The sequence below is a fragment of the Panthera onca genome, chromosome C2, assembly GCF_046562875.1.
Source record: "Panthera onca isolate mPanOnc1 chromosome C2, mPanOnc1 haplotype 2, whole genome shotgun sequence".
In the NCBI taxonomy this organism is placed as follows: Eukaryota; Metazoa; Chordata; class Mammalia; order Carnivora; family Felidae; genus Panthera; species Panthera onca.
Window position 1 is genome coordinate 83,601,918 of NC_138347.1, and position 23,336 is coordinate 83,625,253.

At 38.6% G+C, this 23,336-nt stretch overlaps 1 protein-coding gene across 8 annotated transcripts in view; it reads right to left on the reverse strand.

Moving 5' to 3' along the window:
• Positions 1–13,956: 13,956 nt before the first annotated feature.
• KLHL24 (kelch like family member 24) overlaps positions 13,957–23,336 on the reverse strand; it is a 43,669-nt gene continuing 34,289 nt past the window's right edge. For all 8 annotated transcript variants that reach the window (XM_060639338.3, XM_060639335.3, XM_060639336.3 and 5 more), the window contains one exon: positions 13,957–19,080. In XM_060639338.3, the coding sequence (XP_060495321.1) occupies positions 18,880–19,080 (201 nt within the window). In that variant the 3' untranslated portion in view covers positions 13,957–18,879. The remainder of the gene's footprint in view (positions 19,081–23,336) is intronic.

Here is a 23,336-nt window from a genome sequence, read left to right on the forward strand (position 1 = left end):
ACTGTCAGGGAATTTTCCCTGCTGTTTTGTATTGTATTCATTGTAGAAAAGACCAAGTGGAGAATCTGAGCAGAGTTTGTGTATACAATGAATTCATGGCCCAAAATTCAGGCAGTCTGGTTTTTTTTCTTTTTTTAAAGTTTATTTATTTATTTTGAGGAGGGGGGAGGGCGGGAGGAGCTGAGAGAGAGGGAGAGAGAGAGAACGCCAAGCAGGCTCTGAGCTGTCAGCGCAGAGCCCAGCGCAGGGCTCTTACTCATGAATGGTGAGATTATGACCTGAGTGGAAATCAAGAGTTCGACTCTTAACCGACAGAGCCACCCGGTGCCCCCACGCAGTCTGCGTCAAAGTAAAAAAACAAAGCAACAAAACAAAACACGATAGTATTGGGTATAATAGTTGGGAAAACTTTTCTTTGACCCTTAACTGTATACTGCTTGTACAATGTTTACATTTACATTTTGCACAAAAGATTTATTTATGCAACAACAAAGGCATAAGAAGCTGTGCCTATCCTCTTCCCCTTTTGTCACCCTGTCTTCTCCTTCAGTAGATGACATACAAAACAACTTAGCACACTTCACATTCATTCCCTACCCACAATCCCTTGTCTTCTTCTATAGAAGCTGGAAGGTTGAACACTCAATTTTTTACCATCCCCTGCAGCCAGGAATGACCATGTGGCTCAGTAGCCAACAAGATGAATCCATAGTTCAGTGAATGAAAAGAGACTCCCAAAGAAGGAGGAGAGTTGTAGCTAGTTTTGCCTTTGCCCTTCTGTCCCTCTAAATTTGGATGTGATTCCTGAAGGTCCAGCAGCCATCCTTCAAATATAAGATTATAAGCCAAAACCTTAAAAATGGTAGCACAGAAAGAAAGCAGGAGTCTGCGTCTTTAAGGATAGTATTGAGTCTCTGTACCAGGTCTAGACCGCCAACTTGCTTTGTGAGAAAAATATCATTTGCTTAAACAACTTGTTGCCAGGTTTTCTATTATTTCTAGCCAAGGACATTCCTGTATGACACATGAGATTTCTTCAATGTGTTTCTTTCCTTATTCTCATCAACTTCTTTGATAATTCTTTCTCAATTTCTATCCCAACCTCCTCTTTCTCTGCCAATGCCTAAATACTGAGGTTTCTAGATCTTCTGTCATTGGTCTGTTCTCATTTCTTGAATAAGTTTCCCCAAAGGTACAGGTTGAACTGCCCATTACGTACCAATGAGTTTCAAATCTTGACCATGAATTTAGGCCTCTGTTCTGAACCTGGGCCATTATTTTCTTAAATATTTATTTTCAAGTACCTTTAAGACATTTCCCCTTGAGTGGCCCTGAAGCAAATTCAGTCTATCCACAGTTTAATTCATTTTTTCACCAACCACTCAGTTATCTAAGATAGAAACTTTGGAATCTTCTATTCTGCATTTACCCTCACAGATCTCATCCAGTTGGTCTCCAGGTGTTACTGAGTCTACCTTCTTAATTCTTAGGCCAGGTCTCTCTTCTTTCCTCCCTCAGCCATCATCCTGGGCCAGGTCCCACTTTCTCTCACCTGGATTCCCACACCTCCTCACTGGTTGTGTTGCCATCTTGCTCTTCTCATCAAATGCATCTCAGCTGCCAAGCCAACTTTCTACAACACAAATCTGACCACCTCACTCTGCCATTTAAGGGGCCTCCCAGTGCCTCACCCCCATTACCCTGGGCTAGCGGTTCTCAAATTTTAGCAATCAGCATTAACTGCAGGACTTGTTCAAACACAGATTGGTGGGCCCTTCTCCTGTGTATCTTATTCCATAGGTCTGGGGTGGGTCCTAAAATGTGCATTTCTTTTTTTTTTTCTCTCTTTTTAACTAGGCTCCACACCCAATGTGGGGCTTAAACTGAGATCAAGAGTCACATGCTCTACCCACTGAGCCAGCCAGCCACCCCCTAAAACGTGCATTTCTAACAAATTGGGGGATGATGCTGATCAAGGGCCATAATTTGAGAACCACTGGCCTAGGTTAAAATTAAAACTCATTAGCATCAGGTTTAAGACCATTTACAATCTACTTTCCCAGTTTCTGGCTGCTGCTCACCACATTCCTGAAATTCTTTCCAAAGTCACCTTCCACTTCTATGGAAAGCTAAGGTCTTAACTCATTCCCTCTCCTGCCTGGAATGCAATCTGTCCTTCTCATTCCTGACAAATTCCCTTACCAATTCTTCAAGGAAAGTCCAGCTCTGACCATCTATTTTCTTTTTCTTTTCTTTTAAAAAAATTTTTTTTAATGTTTATTCATTTTTGAGAGCGGGGGAAGGGGCAGAGAGAGAGAGGGAGACACAGAACTGAAGCAGCTCGAGGCTCTGAGCTGTCAGCATGGAGCCTGACGCAGGGCTTGAACCCACAGACTGTGAGATCATGACCTGAGCTGAAGTTGGCTGCTTAACCAACTGAGCCACCCATGTGCCCCAAGGCCTTCTATTTTCTTGAAGAAGTAATTAATTTGCTGCTTCCTCCTCTATACTCCTTGGCACTTTATACGTAGGGTACTTTATAGTCTTGCTACTTAAATTGGTCCTCAACAAACACTAGGAGCATCACTGGGAGCTTGTTAGAAATGCAGACTCTCAGGCTTCACCCCAGACCTACTGAATCAGAATTTGCAATTTAACAGGATCCTCAGGTGATTCCCTTGCATAAAGAAGTGTGAGAAGCCCTGCTGGGCAGGGCCTCATGCTAGGCATTGCGACAGATGGTTTGATGACAGTATTTCCTTTGATTCCTTCAGCAGTGCCATGGCTCATTATTATTGCACACAATTTGTAGAGGAAGTGGAGGTTGGTAGTAGGCAGAGCTGGGATTCAAACCTAGGACCATCTGGCTTAAAAAACCCTGTGCTTGCTGTGCTATACCAATTGTCTCTCTGTTACAGGTCTTCACACGTAGCATTGTAATTATCCATCCATAGGTCTGTCTCCTTATCCATGTAAGGAAATGCTGAGCAGGGCAAAGTCTCTGGACTTCAAGGATAAAAACAAGGAAGAACTGGGGCGCCTTGGTGGCTCAGTCCATTGAGCTTCCGACTTTGGCTCAGGTGACGATCTCATGGTTCATGGGTTTGAGCTGACAGCTCAAAGCCTGGAGCCTGCTTCGGATTCTGTGTTTCCCTCTCTCTCTCTGCCCCTCCCCCACTCTCTCTCTCTGTCTCTTTCAAAAATAAATAAACATCAAAAAAAAAAAGGAAGAAACTTTCTCACTGTCAACTCTAGTTCTGACAGCAATTTTGGGTAGGATGGGCTTCTCGAAAGAAAGAGTTTATATAAATTTTAAAAATATGACAGCTTTGTTGAGATGTAATTCATATACCACATAATTAACCCATTTAAAGTGCACAATTTGGTGCTTTTTAATATATTCACAGAAGTGTGCAGCCATCACCACCATCAGTTTTAAAATGTATCATACACCCGCTCAATGAGCTGCATGCCCATCAGCAGTCACTCTCTATTCCCACCCCCTGCCCTGCCCTGGCACCTCAACTCCAGGCCACCACCAATTTACCTCTGTCTCTGTATCCACTCTGGATGTTTCACAGGAATGGAATCGCACAATAGGTAGCCTCTGTGACTGGCTTCTTTCACTTAGCATAATGTTTTTATTTGTATATATTTTTTAAGATTTTATTTTTTAAGTAATCTCTACACCCAATGTGGGGCTTGAACTCACAATCCTGACATCAAGAGTCGCATGCTCTATTGACTGAGCCAGCCAGCCAGGTGCCCTAGATAAGAGTAATGTTTTATTATTTATTTAAAGGTCATTTTTTTTTTTTAATTTTTAGCTTTATTTTCTTTTATTTTTTGAGAGACAGAGAGAGACAGAGCACGAATGGGGGAGGGGCAGAGAGAGAGGGAGACATGGAATCCAAAGTGGGCTCCAGGCTCTGAGCTGTCAGCACAGAGCCCGATGCGGTGGCTGGAAATCATAGACTGCGAGATCATGACCTGAGCTAAAGTCAGACGTTTAACCAACTGAGCCACCCATGAGCCCCTTTAGGGTAATGTTTTAAAAATCATCCATGCTGTAGCACGAATAAGTGCTTCCCTTCTCTTTATTCCTGAGTAAAATCTCATTGTATGGATATACCACTTTTTATTTCTCCATTCTTGAGTTTATAGACACTTGAGTTGCTTCCGCCTTTTGGCTCTTATTAATAATGTTGTTATGAACATTGGATGTATCAGTTCTTGTGCGGACATATGTTTTCATTTCTCTGGTTCTATGCTTAGGAGTGGAATTGCGAGGTTATATGGTAACTCTGGGTTTAAAGTTTTGAGGAACTGCCACACTGTTTTCTAAAGGAGGTGCATTATTTTAAATACTCAGCAGCAGCCAGATGAGGATACCATTTTTTCCACATCCTTGCCAACATTTGTCATTATTTGACTTTTTTAAAAAATTCAACTTATTTAAACTAAAAAGAATCTGTCTTTTTGATTATAGTCATTCTAGTAAATATGAAGTACTATATCATAGTGGTTTTGATTTTCATTTCCCTAATAATGAATAATATAATATTGAGCATATTTTCATGTGCTTGTTGACCATTTGTTTATCTTCCTTGGAGAAGTATCTATTCAAATCTTTTGCCCATTTTTGAAACAACTTACTTTATTTTATTTTTAATTAATTAATTAATTAATTAATTTTGAGATTGAGAGAGAGAGAGAGAGAGAGAGAGAGAGAGCGAGCGTGAGCGCACACACATGACAGGGGGAGGGGAAGAGAGGATCCCAAGCAGGCTCTGTGCTATCAGCATGAAGCCAGACACAGGGCTTGAACCCACAAACTGTGAGACTCGTTGGGCTTGAACTTCCCCACACTTTGTTTAAAATAAAGTCAGTCAGTTTTACAAGCAGAGTGTTGGGCTAGGGTGTTAGTCTCTGGTCTGCTTGATATGCCTTTTTTTTCACTGAAACTAACATACCATTGGGGGCTGGCTGGTTGAAGGGTGCCTTGACCTCTCGGTGACACTTACCTGGAAATTAGCCTAGTCAACAGGGATGTGGGGGATGAGGAATGCTGGTGACCTGCCCTTCCCAAGAAGATATCCTTGATTGGCAGCTGGGGTGAGCCCCACCTCTTGACCATACCCACTGGAAGTATAGCTTGTGTCTCATTGATTTGGGGGGGGGGGGGGTGAGTTTGAGAATGAGTGGCTTAAGTGCTACAGAATCTATCTGTTCTTACTAAATTTTAGTAGATTTTCTTGAATAAATGTTTCATCACTTGCTATATACCCTCAGGACAATTTCCAGAGACTTTAAATGTTGTTGTTTTTCTTAATCATTTTCACCAATTATAGTTGTTTTGCTGGGGTGTGGGTCCACAAAACTCTTTACAATTCTGGGAGTAATTTATAACATTTTGATGAAAATGGGATCATTGCAGCTGTGGGGATAGGGATATTTGGGAGGGGGGGTAGGGATAGCAGTAGCAGAGTAAGTCAGGAATAGAAGATTGAGTGGCAATCAATTAGGACTTCCAGTTAGCATAACAAGTGAGAGACAGTAGCTGTGAACTAAACCTGGGGCCACTAAAGAATTTTGGAGGCTTTAGGGGCGCCTGGGTGGCGCAGTCGGTTAAGCCTCCGACTTTAGCCAGGTCACGATCTCGCGGTCCGTGAGTTCGAGCCCCGCGTCAGGCTCTGGGCCGATGGCTCGGAGCCTGGAGCCTGTTTCCGATTCTGTGTCTCCCTCTCTCTCTGCCCCTCCCCCGTTCATGCTCTGTCTCTCTCTGTCCCAAAAATAAATAAAAAACGTTGAAAAAAAAAAATTAAAAAAAAAAAAAAAAGAATTTTGGAGGCTTTATAGCTTCTCTATTCCTTTGCTTTTCAACTTACCCTTTATGCTTCGCATAGTGATTGTCAGTCATACATAAACATTCATTACCTACTCTGTGCCAGGCACTTTGCCAAGTCCTAGGAAGAGTAAGGTTAATAAAGACAGACTTGGTCCTTGCCCTCAAGGAGAGAAGAATAAATCCCCTTGGAAAATCAGGAAAGGCTTTATAGAAGAGGCAGCATTTGAGCTGGAACTCAGATGCAAGGAAAGGGTTGCTGTAAACCTAAATTTAGACAGAAGCCCAAAACCTAATTATAAGGTCAGGGAAAGTCACTGTTATGTAGGATGTTAGGAAACCATTAGGAACATGATTTAACATATATTGATGAGATTTTTCAGCTCTAGGCAAATTCAAAATAGGTCCTTTGTCACTGGCACTCAACCTTCTTTTCTCTCTTCTCAATTTTCAATGACCTGGGGCTTTCCAACACTACCCACTAAGGCATCTTACCCCAGCTGATCATTTCCGTTGGACTGGATTCTTGGCTAGATCCTTGGAACTCATCAAATAAGAAATGGTTCCTAATTTTAAAGAGTCCATAACCTGGGAAAGGGAGGTAAAGTGTCAAATAGAAAAGTACCATGACAGAGATATATGAAGGTGGTAATGGGGATACACAAGAGCTCATCTAACTCAGACTGAGGTGGGAGGAGGACGGTTATGGGAGTTCTCCTGAGGAAATTAAATCTAAAGTCTTTCAGAGAATGAGAGAGATAGCTGGAGGACAGGCATTCCAGGAGAAGAAAGCCAGTTCACAGAGATGGGTAAGCCCATGAAGCATTCCTCTCCGCTACCCCCTGTCCCCCAAGACTTGGGGAATTCCATATTGTATTTATTTTGGCAGGTAGCAATGCCTTCCTCTCCCTAAAGAATTCAGATGTTTCTCCCTGGCCCTTAGCAGCCAGCTAGGTGTACGAACTAGTATCAATCAATTGATTGTTTCCACCAAGGATTTCAATCAAGGAGTAAGTGAGGTAAACATAAATCCGTTAGCAGTTGTGTTGGATGGGCAGGGATGTTCTATCCAGATTATTTCTGCTTAAAGATCACTGTTGTGTGTCCTGCTTCATGACTCTTTGGAGCTGCCTCAGTTTCTGCCTATTTTCCAAGTCTGATACTTGGTTCTCTCATTGATTGATTCTGTGAGCCTCTACTGCCTTCTGATAAATTCCTTATTCAGATAGAGTTGGTTTTAGTGATATGCCAACTTTGATCTTAGGCAAATCATTTGGGAGTCTCTTCCACACAAGAGACGATGAAGGCCTGAACTAAGACATTGGTATGGAGGATAGAAAGGTTGATGGATGGATAGATAGATTGAGATATCAAAGAGGTAGAGTTCCTGGCATAAGATAGGTACTCAATTGATATTTGAATGCATGATTGAATAGCAGAAAAAATTACTCCTAGATTTCTGGCTTTGAAATGCAGTCAATTTTGTTGCTATCTGTTGCAGAAGAGAGAATACAAGATAAATGAGTACTTTTGGAGAAAGAGATTCTAGAGTTTCACTGCTAGTAGTCCCATATTAAGGATTCGGGTAGAAATTTCTTTTTTTTTTTTTTTTTAAAGTGTTTGTTTATTTTTGAGAGAGAGAGAATGGGAGAGGGGCAGAGAGAGAGAGGGAGAGAGAGAATCCTAAGCACTGCACTGTTAGTGCAGAGCCTGATGTGGGCTCGATGTCACCAACTATAAGATCATGACCTGAGCCGAAATCAAGAGTCAGAAGTTTAATCCACCGAACCACCCAGGTGCCTCTCAAGTTGAAATTTCTTTAAAAAAAAATTTTTTTTAACGTTTATTTATTTTTCAGACAGAGAGAGACAAAGCATGAACAGGGGAGGGTCAGGGAGAGGGAGATACAGAATCTGAAACAGGCTCCAGGCTCTGAGCTGTCAGCACAGAGCCTGACGCGGGGCTCGAACTCACCAACCGTGAGATCATGACCTGAGCCGAAGTCAGCCGCTTAACCGACTGAGCCACCCAGGCGCCCCTCAAGTTGAAATTTCTAAAAGACATTTGGATACAAGTAGGGGCACCTGGTTGGGGCAGTTGGTAGGGCACACAACTCTTGATCTTGTGGGGGTAAGTTCAAACCCCATGTTAGGTGAAGAGCTTATCTAAAGTATATATATTAAATTTTTAAAAAAGGCATTTGGATACAAGTATATTGACTGAATATTTAGATTTAGAAGTCATTAAATACAGTCATTACTAGAGCCATAGAATTTACATTTATAAAATTATCCAGGATAATTATCTGCAAGGTAAGAAGAAATCCTGCTGATTGGGGATTTAGGGCAGAGGTGGAGGAAGAGAACATGAAGAAGAAGTAAAAGGGAAAGTATGACTACAGCCAAGATAGAAAAAATGTAATTAAGAACATCAAATTTATACGAGTTAAATAAAATAGAGACTTGTGGATTTAGCAACAAAATGTAATTAGAACTCTTAGCAAGTGTGATTTCTGTAGTGATATGAGCCAGACTGCAGTAAGAAATGAGGCAAAGGAGAGATTTAAATTTTTCATTTTTATATTTTTTAGTAATCTCTATGCCCAACGTGGGGCTTGAACTCACACCCCAAGATCAAAAGTTGCATTTTCCACCAACTGAACCAGCCAGGCTCCCTGAAAGGAGAGATTTTTTAAAAAGAAGGTGTAGTTAGAATGGAATTGAGAGCTGCAGAAAGGATTTTAAATGTTTATTTATTTTTGAGACAGAGAGAGAGAGAGTGTAAGCAGGGGAGAGGCAGAAAGAGAGGGAGACAGAGAATCCAAAGCAGACTCCACGCTGTTAGCACAGAACCTGATGTGGGGTGTGAACTCAGGAGTAGAGAATTCATGACCTGAGCCAAAACCAAGAGTCAGAAACTTGACCAAATGAACCACCCAGGAGCCCTGCAGAAAGGATTTTAAAAACGAGAGAGGCTACAGTATTTTTAAATGCTATGGGAAAGTACTCAGTGAAAGAAGTTGAAAATCAGAGAGGGAGGTAGAGGGAAGTCCCTAAAATGCTGGACAAGGGGGATTCAGGGTTTAGATGAAGGACAGATACCTAAATCATGAAGGAGAGAGGATGGGAAATAAGTCTGGGAGGGCAAGATGTGGAGAGAGATTCTACTTCATGTCTTTCAGTCTTTGAAGGAAAGAGCAAGATCAGTTGCTGAGAACACAAGTGAAGACAGTACAGTACTCCAGGAGAGTGGGGAATGAGCTGTTGTAAAGGAACAAAGAGAGCATAGGAGCACTGGTTTGCCAAGAGTATCCTGCTCAGTTGAGGTTGGCAATCACATTTCAGAGGTATTAGTTTGTAGCGAATTGATTTTCTCTATCAGTACTCAGCAGCTTGGGAGTAGGAGCAGAGAAGGCCAATAACTGGGTTGATTTAAAGTGGGATGGGAGATCAAAAGGGTGAGCAGATTTTGAATGCTGGTGAGAGTGGTTGGAACAACATTACAACTGTGGAATAGGCTGGGCAGGGAGAGTGGGCAACCCAGGGGCTGCATGAAGAAATGTTGGAAGATGGCGATCTGGAAAAGGTCACAGGGAAAGTCACGGAATGAGAGAGGAAGGAAGGGAAGGCGTGGCAAAAGACAGAAAAGCTTTAGAGGTTAAGGTTTCATAGGAAGAATAATTCTGGTGATGGAACAATCTAAGGCAAGGCTTTGTGAGTTACTGGACTGAGTGGGGGTGAAGATCTATTGACTAGAGGTCGAAATATTGTGAGGTGAGAGCAAAGGGACAGGTTCTAAATGCTGAAATGACCCAGGATAATGGCAGAAATCAAAACGAAAGAGCAAGACTGTAAGTCAGATGCCAAATTTGCTATAAATAACATGTTGAATGGTAGGTATGTGGAAGCTACAAGTTAAGTGGAAAATGCAACAGATTAGGGGGTTAGGGAGCTCCGGGTTGGCTCAGTTGGTGGAGCATGAGACCCTTGATCTCAGGGTTGTGAGTTCAAGCCCCATGTGGAGTGTGGAGACTACTTTCAAAATAAAACAAAACAAAAACTAGGACATTAGTGTAATGCTATTTCCCTGTCTCAACAAGCAGCCCTTCCCTGATTGCTATGCATTTTCTCACTTGACAGAAAGCTTCTGGAGGACAGGGACTATCTTATTTGATGTATTAGTCCCTCAGCACCTTTCCCAGTGCTTGGCACAATTGGAAAGAAGAGACCGTAAAATCTCTTTACCCTGGAAAATGATGATTCTTTATTCCCATTTACACAGTTCTCAGTAAGTGGAATGTCTGTAACTACCTCTATCACGCTATACAGAATTGATCTGTTCACATGTCTGCCGACCCTGTCAGTCTCTAAACCTTAAGAACAGGGACTGTCGGGGAGCCTCAGTGGCTCAGCTGGTTAAGCATCTGACTTTGGCTCAGATCATGATCTCATGGTTCATGAGTTCGAACTCTTCATTGGCCTCCATACTGACCGTGTGGAGCCTGCTTGGGATTCTCTCTCTCTTTCAATCCCTCTCTGCCCCTCCCCCCACTAGCTCTCTCTCTCTCTCTCTTTCTCTGTCTCTCAAAAATAAATAAACTTAAAAAAAAAAAAAAAAGAACAGGCACTGCCACATTCATTAATGCAATCCCAGCAAGGAACATTCTGCCTAATCTACATCAAGGATTCCAATGTTTGTCAAATAAATAAATGAATAAATGAATGAGTGAAATCTCAAAGCTATTAATTACTAGCATCCCTGATTAAGCACCATTGCCAAGTACTGTGCTGAATGTTTTACATTCTAATTTATTCCTCAAACCAAGCCTAAGTGGGAAGGGGGGAAACCAAAGTTCAGAAAAGTTAAATACCTTACCCAAAGACATACATGTAGTAAATGTTAAAGCTGGCATTTAAACACGGTTGGTTTTAAAATTTATTTTCATGTTATGTTGCCACTAAGCCTAGTCTAAGTGTACCAACTAGCACTTTTCAGAAAACCAGGCTTAGTGAATGGCTCCACGGTACTAACTTTATCATTAGAGCAATGATTCCCAAGGCACTTTTTTTTTTTTTAATGTTTATTTATTTTTGAGACAGAGAGAGACAGAGCATGAATGGGGGAGGGGCAGAGAGAGAGGGAGACACAGAATCGGAAGCAGGCTCCAGGCTCTGAGCTGTCAGCACAGAGCCCGACGCAGGGCTCGAACTCACAGACCTCGAGATCGTGACCTGAGCTGAAGTCGGACGCTTAACCGACTGAGCCACCCAGGCACTCCATTAAGGCACTTTTTTCTATATATGCTAGTCCTGTGTCCTTTGAGAAGATAAGATCAAATAGGCAAAGATTTTAACAAAAACATGCAAGGGAAGAAATGTCCTGTGAGAGAAAACATGGAGAGTCATTAGGTCCTAAAAGCAAGTGAGGGAAAGGGGGAAAGAAGGTTGGATAGAAACATCCTGCATTACCATGCAGTGTAATGAAGGCTGGACAAATTAGAAGGGGAGTCGTGGAGGCAAAATCCACCATTAGGAGAGATCTTTTAGGAACACATGTGCCTTAGTAGCCCTGCCACAAGACATTGGCTGGGCACAGCTGGTGGGACGTGTGGCCTCAGCACAAATGCAAGATGGATTTCAAAGCCAGCAGCTGTGGCATCATTCGGTCAGTTATGCTCCCTGTGGTTGGAGGTAGGTCAGACCCATTTCCATTGGCTGCCATGCCATGCTCGCAAGCTTCTTGGAAGGTGGCTTTCTGTTTTGTTTTACCTCCTCTGCACATGTGTGGACACTGAATTCATATAAAGCCCTACCATCTTTGGCGTCATCCACCAAATCCGAGTAGAAAGGGGTAGGTGTGCATACTAATAAATAGGATCTTTTAAAATCCTCTTTTCTTCTTCTTCCATTTTACTCACTAAAACATAACTCCCTTCTGTGCTGAGCATAAGTGATTTGTGAGTCTTAATTTATAAAGGTGACTGGGTGACAATACAGAGAGGTTAATACTATTGAAATAAAAGTTGAATGTTAGTCACAGTTCCTCTAGAAACAAGAAGCACAGTATGTCACTCAGGGCCACAGGGGAAGAAGCACCAGTGTCAGGAGGCAGAAAGAAATAAGGGGAGAGCATAGTCTAAAGCCTTTCCTGGCTTTTCCGTGAGAAAGTCAAGTCAAGGCAGGGCAGGGTATACAGTTTAGGATTGGCTAGTTTGAATAATTACAGCAAGCTTTGGGACAGAGGAGCTGTTCTCAGTGTCTGGTACCTGGCCCTAGGGTGACTCAGGGCAGGGGAAATATTGGCTTGGTGTGTGAGTTAAAGGAGTTAGTTGTGGGCATGGATGATATATGAAAGGTAGGCTCACCGACAAGTTGGTTACTGTTTCCAGGAATTAGCTAGTTCTAGGAAGAACAGTCTCTCCCTAGCCAGCAACGTCCCCCAGAGATGTCAAAAAATTATAAAATAAAACAAAATAAAAAATAAATTAAAAAGATCCCAACAAAATTAAGAGGAAAACCATGCCTTTTGATATTCTAAATCTCCATTAATAGTGAATAGCAGAGAAGAAGGCAGGTTTAAATCATTTTTCCCCATTCCATTGTGAGTGCAGGTGATTTTTTAAGTAATCTCTACATTCAAAGTGGGGCTTAAATTCATGACCCTGATATTAAGAGTCATACGCTCTACGAACTGAGCCAGCCAGGTGCTCCAAGAGTGCAGGTGAATTTTTTAAAGAGAAAATTGAAAGTACAAGGGGCTTCTATTCTTTACCCATTGTCCGTGATTTTCCAATTATAAGCTAACAAACACTTTTAATTTTCTCACCCCCTTCTCTGCTTTTCATATTGCATTTTTGTCCTGAAATAGCTGCATGGAAAAGGAACCAACATTTATGTTCTTTTCTTCTGTGCCAGAACTGTTCACCCTTGGACACACATCCCAGTAGCTCATCTCCTCACAATAAGCCCGTGAGGTGAGTAGCATGACCTTTCCTAAACATGGGAAAGTATGGTTCAGAGATTAAATAGCTTTATGGTATAGAGCACTGGTTGGAATTAGGTCTGATGAAGCCCATGCACTTTCCAGGTGTGGATACAAAGGAATTGGGTCAAAGAAAACAGCTTTAACATTTATTATTTAAGTAGCACTCTAACTTGCCATTTTCTTTTGATGGCACAATTTAAAAACTAAGCATAAAAAGCTAAGCCTTGCATATACTTCTGTAACATATATCTTTTCAAAATTTTACCTTGTTAATGTAAAATCAGACATTGCATCTCCAGTAAATAATATGCCCTCTCCCTGACACCTGAAAGAAAATTTCTTAAGTCCTTTACTCTTCATATTACTACAGGGGTACTTCTGAGAGCCTACTCAAAAAACACTATAGAGTGTACATGTTATAAATAACTTTTCTGGTAATTAAAAATTTTTTTGGATAGGTGACTTCCATGTAGTTCAGACTAAAACATCGATTATATGCCTATTTATACATTACGTATGATTAGGAGTATGCGGTGGCATTTCCTTTTTACTTGTTCATTAGCCACCATTTCCTTTCCTCATATACACCAATGTTTTTAGTTTACCTTTCTAGTTACCTTATGGACATACCAGTAAACACTCACATATATTAATACGAAATTTCCTCCATTCCTTCTTTTTTTGCACAAGCATTTGGATGTACTTAAAATAAAACAATGGGGCACCTGGATGGCTTTGGTCGGTTAAATGTCCATCTCTTGATTTTGGCTCAGGTCACGATCTCACAGTTCGTTAGGTCAAGCACCGAGATGAGCTCTGCCCTGATAGGGTGGAGCCTGCTTGGGATTTTCTCTCTTCCTCTCTCTCTCTGCCCCCTCCCCACTTGTGTTCTCACGTGAGCATGTGCACAGGCTGTCTCTCTCAAAATAAATATTGATGGGCATTGAGGAGGACACCTGTTGGGGTGAGCACTGGGTGTTGTATGGAAACCAATTTGACAATAAATTTCATATTAAAATAAATAAATAAAAGAACATAAAAATAAATAAATAAATAAATATTTAAAAATAAAACAAAACAACAATTTTTTGGTAAACAAAATTTAATACAACTGTATAGTCAAATAATAATGGTTAAAAGACATTTTATTAGATACAACTTTTAAAAAATTAAAGAAACTATGCACAAAGTATATTTAAACAAGACATACACGAATTAATGTGCTACAACTGAATTGAGAACAAAGAAGTACAAAGCATTTTTGTTTTCACTGTGGAGATTCTGGAGCCTCTCACTAAAAGTGAATGACATTTGGCTGCCATAGGTCTGTACAAGTTGGAAAGCATATTATGCTTTTTTTCAACTCTATAATTGTGTTGTCTTAGCTCCAGAAATTCTCAAAGATTTAAATAAAGAAACTATGGGGAGGGATGATGGGGAAAGGAAGAATAAGAACTTTTCCAAGAAAGATAAAAGAAAAAGCCTGTAGGAGGAAAAAAAAAAAGTACATAAGAATGGAACAAAAATAAGTGTGTTTACATTTTTGACATTAGATGTAGATATCGTAAATGACATTTTACAAAGTTTTAATCAGTGTTAGATGTTTGTCTGAATATCTTAGAAAGCACCTTGGTAACAAAAACAAACAATACTCCCAAATATAATAAAACTCCAAACACTCAACATTTCTTAACATTCTCATTCTGCCAAGCAACCACATGGTGCTCATTAAAAAATTTAAGAAGAAGGGAAGTTTATTTACTCTGTAGGAAACAGATATGAAACTCACTGAAGGTAAGCTTTGTTTAGAATGAAAAAAAAAAAAAAAAAAAAAAAACAACCAAAACTGAAATATCACTAGAGAACTTAAGGCACATAAACAAATTCAGATGCAGTTATTTTGAAAACATTAAAACAAATTCTTTTCTTTGGAACAATATATAAAATAAGTTATGACTACTGCTGTTTTTAAAAAAATTATTTATGATGATCTTTAGCACTAAGTAAATTTAATATCTAAGGCCATCACACAAATGTAAAACATTCATAAAAACACTTAAAAATGTCTGAAGTATGTTGAAAATGTCTCTGGAATCATCAATTCACACTCTGGCTCAATGGTTTCTGGTGTCTAGCATTAGATGTGACAATAAGTATAGCTCCCTATACTTTTAAAAGGCCTAACCTTTTAAAAGGCCGCCAAATTGCCCTCCTTCTGGTTACTTGATACGGTGAATTTATTTATTTAACTACAAAGAATGATGGGGTGAGGTGATGTAAACCTGCCTTTCAAAATAATGCACAAGAAATTCTAATAAGGCCAAAATCATGTTGAGGTTAACTGGTGTCTTGAGTTTAGTAAAATAAAGGCTTCCACAGGAAGCCTTTAAGAGACATTATCTTAACACTTGGCACCACATAAATAGTTATCTCTTCTCTTTGAAAATACAGTCTGGAGATGTCTTTTCCACATACAAATCTCAAGACACAAAAGGCACACACAACTATTTAACCCCTCTCTTTTCATGTATGGGTTCTCACAGCAATTCTTTAAAAAAAAAAAAAAATCTATTTGCCATATCCAGACAACAGGGAAAAGAAACACACACACCTGGTTTGCATATTGACAAAAGTAGTATAATTGAACCTTTGTCTTTCCTGAGTTTCAAAAGGGTGTATGACAGTAGAGATACATAAACAATTCATATTCACTAAGAGAAAAATGTATCAGTCCACAAAACATTTTCATCTTTCTAAATATAAAAGAATGAATGTTCAACCACCGCCTGTGTGAAGCCCCTTAACCAAATTAAATTTACTCTAGAATCATGAACTGAAGGTTATTTAGTTATGGCATTTTAAACACACCAAATAGGCAAAAATGACAAGTTAATACCCTCCCTGAGTATTTACATCATTTTTTTCCTTAACACCTGGTTTAAATGGAGTAAATATCTATATTTCAGTCATCTAGGGGGAAAAAAAGGTTACTGAAAATTCAATAAGCTACTATTTCATACCTGTGCAGTAGTCAGTGGGAAGATTAAAGTAGAAAAAGAAGGTCTTCTGTTGTAAAAATTAGACCACTTTATAGCTCACTCATACATAGGAAAACACATGTTCATGAACAAAAAACAACTATACTTTCCTGTTGATCCACAAACATACACTTGAATTCCTTTTCCCACTGAGGTATCACAGCTGGGTTTAGCAAACTCGTCTCTACCTCCAATTTGTTTTCTGATCTTGTGAAACTTTATGTATTATACAGATTCTGACTGTATGCGATTTATTACACTAACACTCATCATGTACTTTCAAACTCTTTTAAGTAATATCTACACCCAATGTGGGGCTTGAACTCACAACCCCAAGATCAAGAGTTGCATGCTCTACTGACTGAGCCAGCCAGGTGCTCCTCATCATGTACTTTCAAATGTAAAAAAGAATGATAGAAATGCCCAAATAAAAAAAAAATCTTCTGGAATTGAATTTAATAAGGTCAACCAATTTTTACTTTATGTGCTTCCTTCTGATCATCACAAACTGATCAATTTCTTGGTGTTTGTATATATGTGTGTACATAACCGTACTATCTATCTATATACACATGTATATACATACATACTAACCCAAAGCTTATGTGAACATCTCCTATCAAAAGAAAGCCTGTCAACTATGTGATGACACTATGAATATAATCTGTCACAATTTGGTTTATGAATCCCTTTTGATATTTTGATATACTAATTATACCCTAAAATTCTTTTTTATCAATGCTAACACCATTATTTATCAATAATCACTAAAGAAAGATAAATAGCTAAAGGATATTGAAATATCAGTTGGGTAATTTCAAAAATTGTTAATTTCATAGGATCCAAGCTAAGTTCTTGGTGGCCTACTTAGTTTTAAATCATGTAGAAAAATTAAATGATATTGGTATGAAGTCTATGTTTAGACAAAATTGTTTTCTAGAATTTCATTTCAAATTTAGTACAATAAACACATGGATATTAAAAATAAATGTAAGATGAAATACAAGTAAATAGTTAACACTTTTACAATAGACAAAAGTACTATGGATACAAGTTATCTTGAGAAGATTTTTTTTTGTGTGTGAAGTGTCTGTATTATGGGCACAACCTTACAAATACACATGAAAATAACAAGTATCATTTGTATAATCCTTAGCATTTACAAAACACTTTTCTCATACATTATCTCATCTACTGCAAAGAATTTCTGAACTAAATAATTTCCATTATCTACAAAAGGTATATTGCAGAAGTAGATGTTTATTCTAAAATTCAAACAAGTGTCCCAATTATATGTACAATTGTCTTTCAACTAAAACGATAGAAAATTGTTTTCTGAATTGCTCTGATAATTATCTCAAAAAGGTACATATCATTTCAAATTATAATTTGAAAAATTAAAATTTCCTAAACATTTGTAAGATCTTTAGAGCTTTTCTCAGAATTCAGATTCCAGCTAAGCATTGAAGTTGATGCCGTATGATTAGAAATCTCTGTATCATTCTAAGATGAGAAAACAAAAGTGGTTTATCAATGTTAGGTTTTTGATTACTAACTTGGTTTTCATAGAAATCTGGTGACACTATAGTCACATATTTGCATCATCTCTCCTGTGACAGGAGTATATAATTATGATGTGAGACGACAATAGTGCCTGGGAAGTTGAAATCCAGCAGGCTACCTGAAACATCCCTGGAACGTCCCTCAAATGTTGTAAATTATATCTGTTTACCCAGGAATAACACTAATCACTTTGCTACAGTTCCTGCCATTCCATTTGCCTTAGAAAAAAATTTTACATTCCTTTCTGAAAACTAGTAAGCTTATAAACTGGAGTTGAAAAATCTAGACAAAGGTAACTTGTTTGTTGTATAGAAGCTTGAGAATGTTGACCAGTATTTTCCACAATGGGTACCAAATGAAAGATTTATCTTAAACTGCAAATAATGCTGCTAGTTTTTTGGATAGCTAATTTTAAAAGAAAAATGGACCCACTGATAGGTGGTCCCTGCTTTATCCTTCAAAGGCAACTTAACAGTGGAGACTCCAAGATTTTTACCTGTTCACAGGAAAGGAGGATAACCAGGGAAGAGGACCTCACCCAAAGCACCATACTAATGAAGTCAAACCCTACTGGGCTAGGGAGAAAATTTGTCCCCATTTTCTACAAAATAATCTTGCAATGTGGATTTCAACTCTTTTGCTGGGTTCAAGAAAAGGTGCTTCCTTAGAGGATTTGGAGATGATACATAAATACTTTGAGAGCCACAGTGGTCATTTTCCCCTTCAATGGTCTTATATAATTTTTTTCTTAGGAATAAACCTATAATTTTAATCCCCATTTTAGGGGCATTTGCATTTCTATCTCCTACCCAATGTTCTTCCAAAAATATGTTTAATACAAGACAACAATTCTAAGAAGTAAGTCATGATAATTCAGTACTTTATGATACTCAAATTGTTACTACATTTTTATCAATTACTGAAAAAACTTTCAATAAAATTAATCAGGTTGGATATATCTTTAGTGAAAAAGATTTTTGAAACTGATTTCCCCTCTTAGAATGCATTCTAAGCATTCTAAGCATTATGTGATCCAACCTAAACGAAGCCTAAGTCATGCAGTTTTCTATACATAATATGACAAAGAATATATAGGCTTGCAGATAAACATACATAAATGAAGAAACCATTCACAAATTCCTAAAAGTTATTCAGGCAGACGTTATTTCTGACTCCACATAAGTTTCTTACAAATACTTAACAAAGGTACACTCTCAAAACCCAAGCAATAACCACTATTACTTTCAAAAACAACAAAATTTTTTTCCCAATTACAGGAAAGGCTTTATTACAGTTTGAAAGGTTATTTTGGGGGGAAAGGCACCACAATTATTATCTTTACTTTTTTTGCGTACATGGCACAAAGGAGATATGTCAAGTTTCCACTCTGGAGTTTTTCAAACCTCTCATCTTGGATTGGTGTGGCTTCTTGGGTGAGGTATCCCGGCTTTAGAGCTTAAAGCATTTTTCATTGTATCTATGAATAGTCACACAGCCATGATAGGACACTGGCCTGGGCATTGCAGCTACCCCTGTGATGATACTTGTTGCAGGATCATAACAGAGAATAGTGTCTGTGGCTTCTCCATTTTCCCGTCTTCCACCCAGGATATATATTTTACCATTACACACAGACATACCACAGTTTTCCTGTTCAACCAAATAAAAAAAAAAAAAAAAAAATTAATTCTTGAAGGTAAGGGATTTAGTAGCAAACTGAAAAATAAGACCTGCTTTAACAGACCAAAAAAAAAGGACACATCAAATAAGCTCCCTTTTGCCCAACTCCTGCTCTATGTATGAGTGCCAGATAATTTTGCATGAATGAAATGTTAAGATATGTTATTGGTTGGGGCCAAGATGTGGGAGGTGGAGTGGGGGCTAAGTGGACAGAGAGAAGGGTTTTAACTTAACAGTAGTTGAACAAAAATAGTTTTGAAGAACATGGCTTGCTTCTCCTATTACAGGAAGCTCTCTTATTGTAGAAAGTGGCTATTACATGACCAAGGAGTAGGAACATTACTCCTCATATAGGATTACCCCCAAGTTGAATGAATGAATGAGAGAAAGAGTTATAAACAAATTAACAAAGCACTGTTATTAGGACTTTGGCTGGCACATAGAAATTTCCTAAATAATATTTTAACCTTGCACATAATGGGATTCTTAGCTAAATTTTACTCTTTTCTGTCAATAACATAATTACTCTAAAAAACAAATATCATTGACCTAAAAAAAATTCCACAATTTTTCAAAGGATGTTCTTGACAAGAGTTAAAAAGCAAAATATGTTTAAAATAGCAACTTGTAGCTTTTAGGAATCATGCAGAGTCAAGAGGCACGGAAATAGTAAGGAACAGAAAGAGAAAAAGGTTGCATTAGGTCCCTTAGGTCTGCAAAACAAAGAGCTCATTTTTTTTTTTTTTTTTTAGCTTTTTTGCTACTTAATATTCTAAGCATTTAAAAAACTAGTCTGACTCAAATAACTGTCTAACATGAAATTACAGCTGATTTTTCCTTTTTCACTGATTAGCGTCAAAAGGGTAGGCAAACAGATGGTTCAAAAATTACCTATTAATAATGTTTACAAATATACACTTAGAAGTACTGGTAGTAAGAATGGACTGAGGAGAAAAAATAATACCAGAAATATCATTATTTTTTGCTTCAAGAGATTTGATATAGAACACTTGATTTGGACTTCAATGATTTGTCTTTGTCATAATAGATTTAATACACTTCTTATCTAAATGTTTCTTCTTTGAAATTTCCGAAGTCAGATTATTCATTAATTAGAAAAAATGTGCCATGTTTGTCCCATTGTTTTTTCATAGTTTTATCTCAATCATGTAGTTAAAAACATATTCATTGTATGTCCTGCATTATACTAGATGTTGGCAATTATCTTCCTAAGTTGTTATCATTTTATATGATATAGCTAAGTTCTGAATGAACAGTTCTTGGTGAAAATGCATTATACTTTAAAATATTCACTTAATAAGCCAATAAATATTAGCTTTGATTAAAACATTTACAAATTAGGGCATCTACTTGGCTCAGTTGGTAGAGCATGTGACTCTTGATCTCAGGATCATGAATTCAAGTCCCACATTGGGGGTAGAGTTTACTTAAAAAAAAAAAAAAATTTAGGGGCACGTGAGTGGCTCAGTCGGTTAAGTGTCTGACTTTGGCTCAGGTCACGATCTCGTGGTTGTAGGTTTGAGCCCCATGTCAGGCTCTGTGCTGACAGCTCACAGCCTGGAGCCTGTTTTGGATTCTGTGTCTCCCTCTCACTCTCTGCCCACCCCCCCCCCCCAAATAAATAAACATAAAAAAAGTTTTTAAAAAATTTTAGAAATAAGTGTAAACACTTGTCACACAGGTGAATATGACCATAATATGGGTTCTTATATGGTAAGGCACACTCTTACTTCTGCAGAACTGGAGATTGTCCTTTCCAGTAGAGGCCACTGAGCTAGAGAAATGTGATTCATTTTACTTAAATGTGATACAAGAATGATAGAAGATTATATTACCTCTGTACCATGAAGCTTAAGATACTATTATGTCCCTTTCATCAGTTGAGGCAATGTTATTTTGAATACATTACTAATTAGAGACTATACCTCAATGTCAACAACTTAAGAAAAATGGTGTTATACTCAATCCCTATTCATTATATTTATAGTCTATATCTGTTAGGGATATTACATTTAAGACTCTTAAAATTAGGTCCTTTGTTACTTCACTGTCTCATTTTTTACTTATTCAGTAAATATTTACTGAGCACCAATTAATACAAGATACATTGGGAAAGAGAAAAAACAGTATTCTTAAGAAGATGGAATTCTGGTACAGAAATAAACATTGATACTCATAACAGAATATATGACTGCCATAATAGAGGTATAAGTGCAGTGACAGATCAGATCAGATTAATTCTGAACAGGGAAACTTCAGTTTGTTGTAACATGAAGTGGTCCTTGAAAGAAGAGTAGTGTTACAAGTAGAGAAGGTGGAGGGGCGCCTGGGTGGCTCAGTTAGTTGAGCGTCCGACTTCAGCTCGGGTCATGATCTCACAGTCTGTGAGTTTGAGCCCCGCGTCGGGCTCTGTGCTGACAGCTCAGAGCCTGGGGCCTGTTTCAGATTCTGTGTCTCCCTGTCTCTCTGACCCTCCCCCGTTCATGCTCTGTCTCTCTCTGTCTCAAAAATAAATAAACGTTAAAAAATTAAAATAAAAAAAAAAAAAAAAAAAAAAAAAAAGTAGAGAAGGTAGAAAAGGCATTAGAGCCTAAGAGGATAGCATGAACCAAGGCAAGAACATGTATGGTCTATATTGCAAATGCAAGTTAACAGATACTTAATGTAATTGGGATAAAGTTGCAGAAAGTGAAGCTAAAAAGGCAAGCAGGGCTCAGACAACAGAAGGTCTAGAATGAAGTGGGAAAACTTTTGGATTTTAGTCAGTATGTTTCCAATCAGAGGAGGAATATAATAGGATTCGTTGGGAAATAATGGGTGGCAAAATGGGTTAGAGAAGACATTAAACGCTAATTAGAATATTACTGTTTTTGTTGAGGGAAGAACTAATAAGAACTTGAACAAAAGCAGGAACCACAGGAATGGAAAAGAATAGGAAAAACTCTGGGGACACAGAACTGATATGTTGGATTGATTCAATTTAGGAGAAAGTGGAGGAAAATCTAAGAGATAAGTCTCGGTGTGAAACAGTAGAAAAATATATATTAGTCTCTGCCTCCAGTTCCTGTCACAGAGCTCCTAAATCCCTTGGAATTTCCTGAGTGATAGGAATGTCTTTTGTTTTAATGAGGTGACTATTGGCTGGTTCCTGGATGGGGACTGGTCACCAAAAAGATCATGCCATAATTAGAATCTTGAAACTTTCATCCCCACTCCCTGTTCTCTGGAGAGGGGACAGGGGCTAGAAATTAAATTAATAATTATATAATGAAGCCTCCACAAAAATTCCCAAAGTATAAGATTCGAACAGTTTCTGGATTGGGGAAGGGTGCACCTCAACCCCAGAACAGAAGCTCCTGTGTGCTTTGGACCCTTCTGGACCTTACCCTATGTGCTTCTTCATCTGGCTGTTCATCTGTATCATTTATAATATCCTTTAATATACAAAAAACCAAATAAACACAAGTGTTTCCCTGAGTTCTGCGAGCTGTTCTTACAAATTACCGAACCCAAGGAGGGGTTATGGGAATGTTAATTTATAGCCAGTGTGTCAAAAGTACTGGGGACAAGCTGGAGCTAGTGGTTGGCGTCTGAGGCAGTGGCAGTCTTGGGGACTGAGCTCTTAACTTGCAGAATCTGACTCTAACTCCAGGTAGACAGTGTTAGAACTGAATTGAATTGTAAGACACTCAGCTGGAGATGGAGAATTGGTTGGTGTGGCACATATCTGGTGCCAGATGTGCTGTGAGTGTGAGTAAGGAAGAAACAATTCTTTTATTCACTAGGTTGCCTGGAAACAGAAAAAGTAGGGTTGGGGAAGATGATGAATTCTGGTTTAAGTTTGAAGTCATAGAACATCATAAAAAATATCAAATAGGCAGTTGGAAATTTGAGTCTGGAGCACAAGAGAGAGGTTTTAATGATGATAAAGACTTGAAGTATATCAGTACTGGGCAATAAATGTGATCACTCAGGAACAGAGTAGAAACTGGGAAGAGGGAGGGGGAAAGAGGCTCAAGGAAAACTTATATTTAAGGGTTGGATAGAAAAAGTAAGAGTATATGAATGAAACTGAGATTATTAGTAATGACCTCTGGCAGTATAACACCTTAGAGTGGTATAGGTAGAGCTAGACTTCCAGCATCAGAACCATCAAGCATTTTGGTGGTAGAAAGAGGGAGGTTGGAGCCATGAATCAAAGGCCA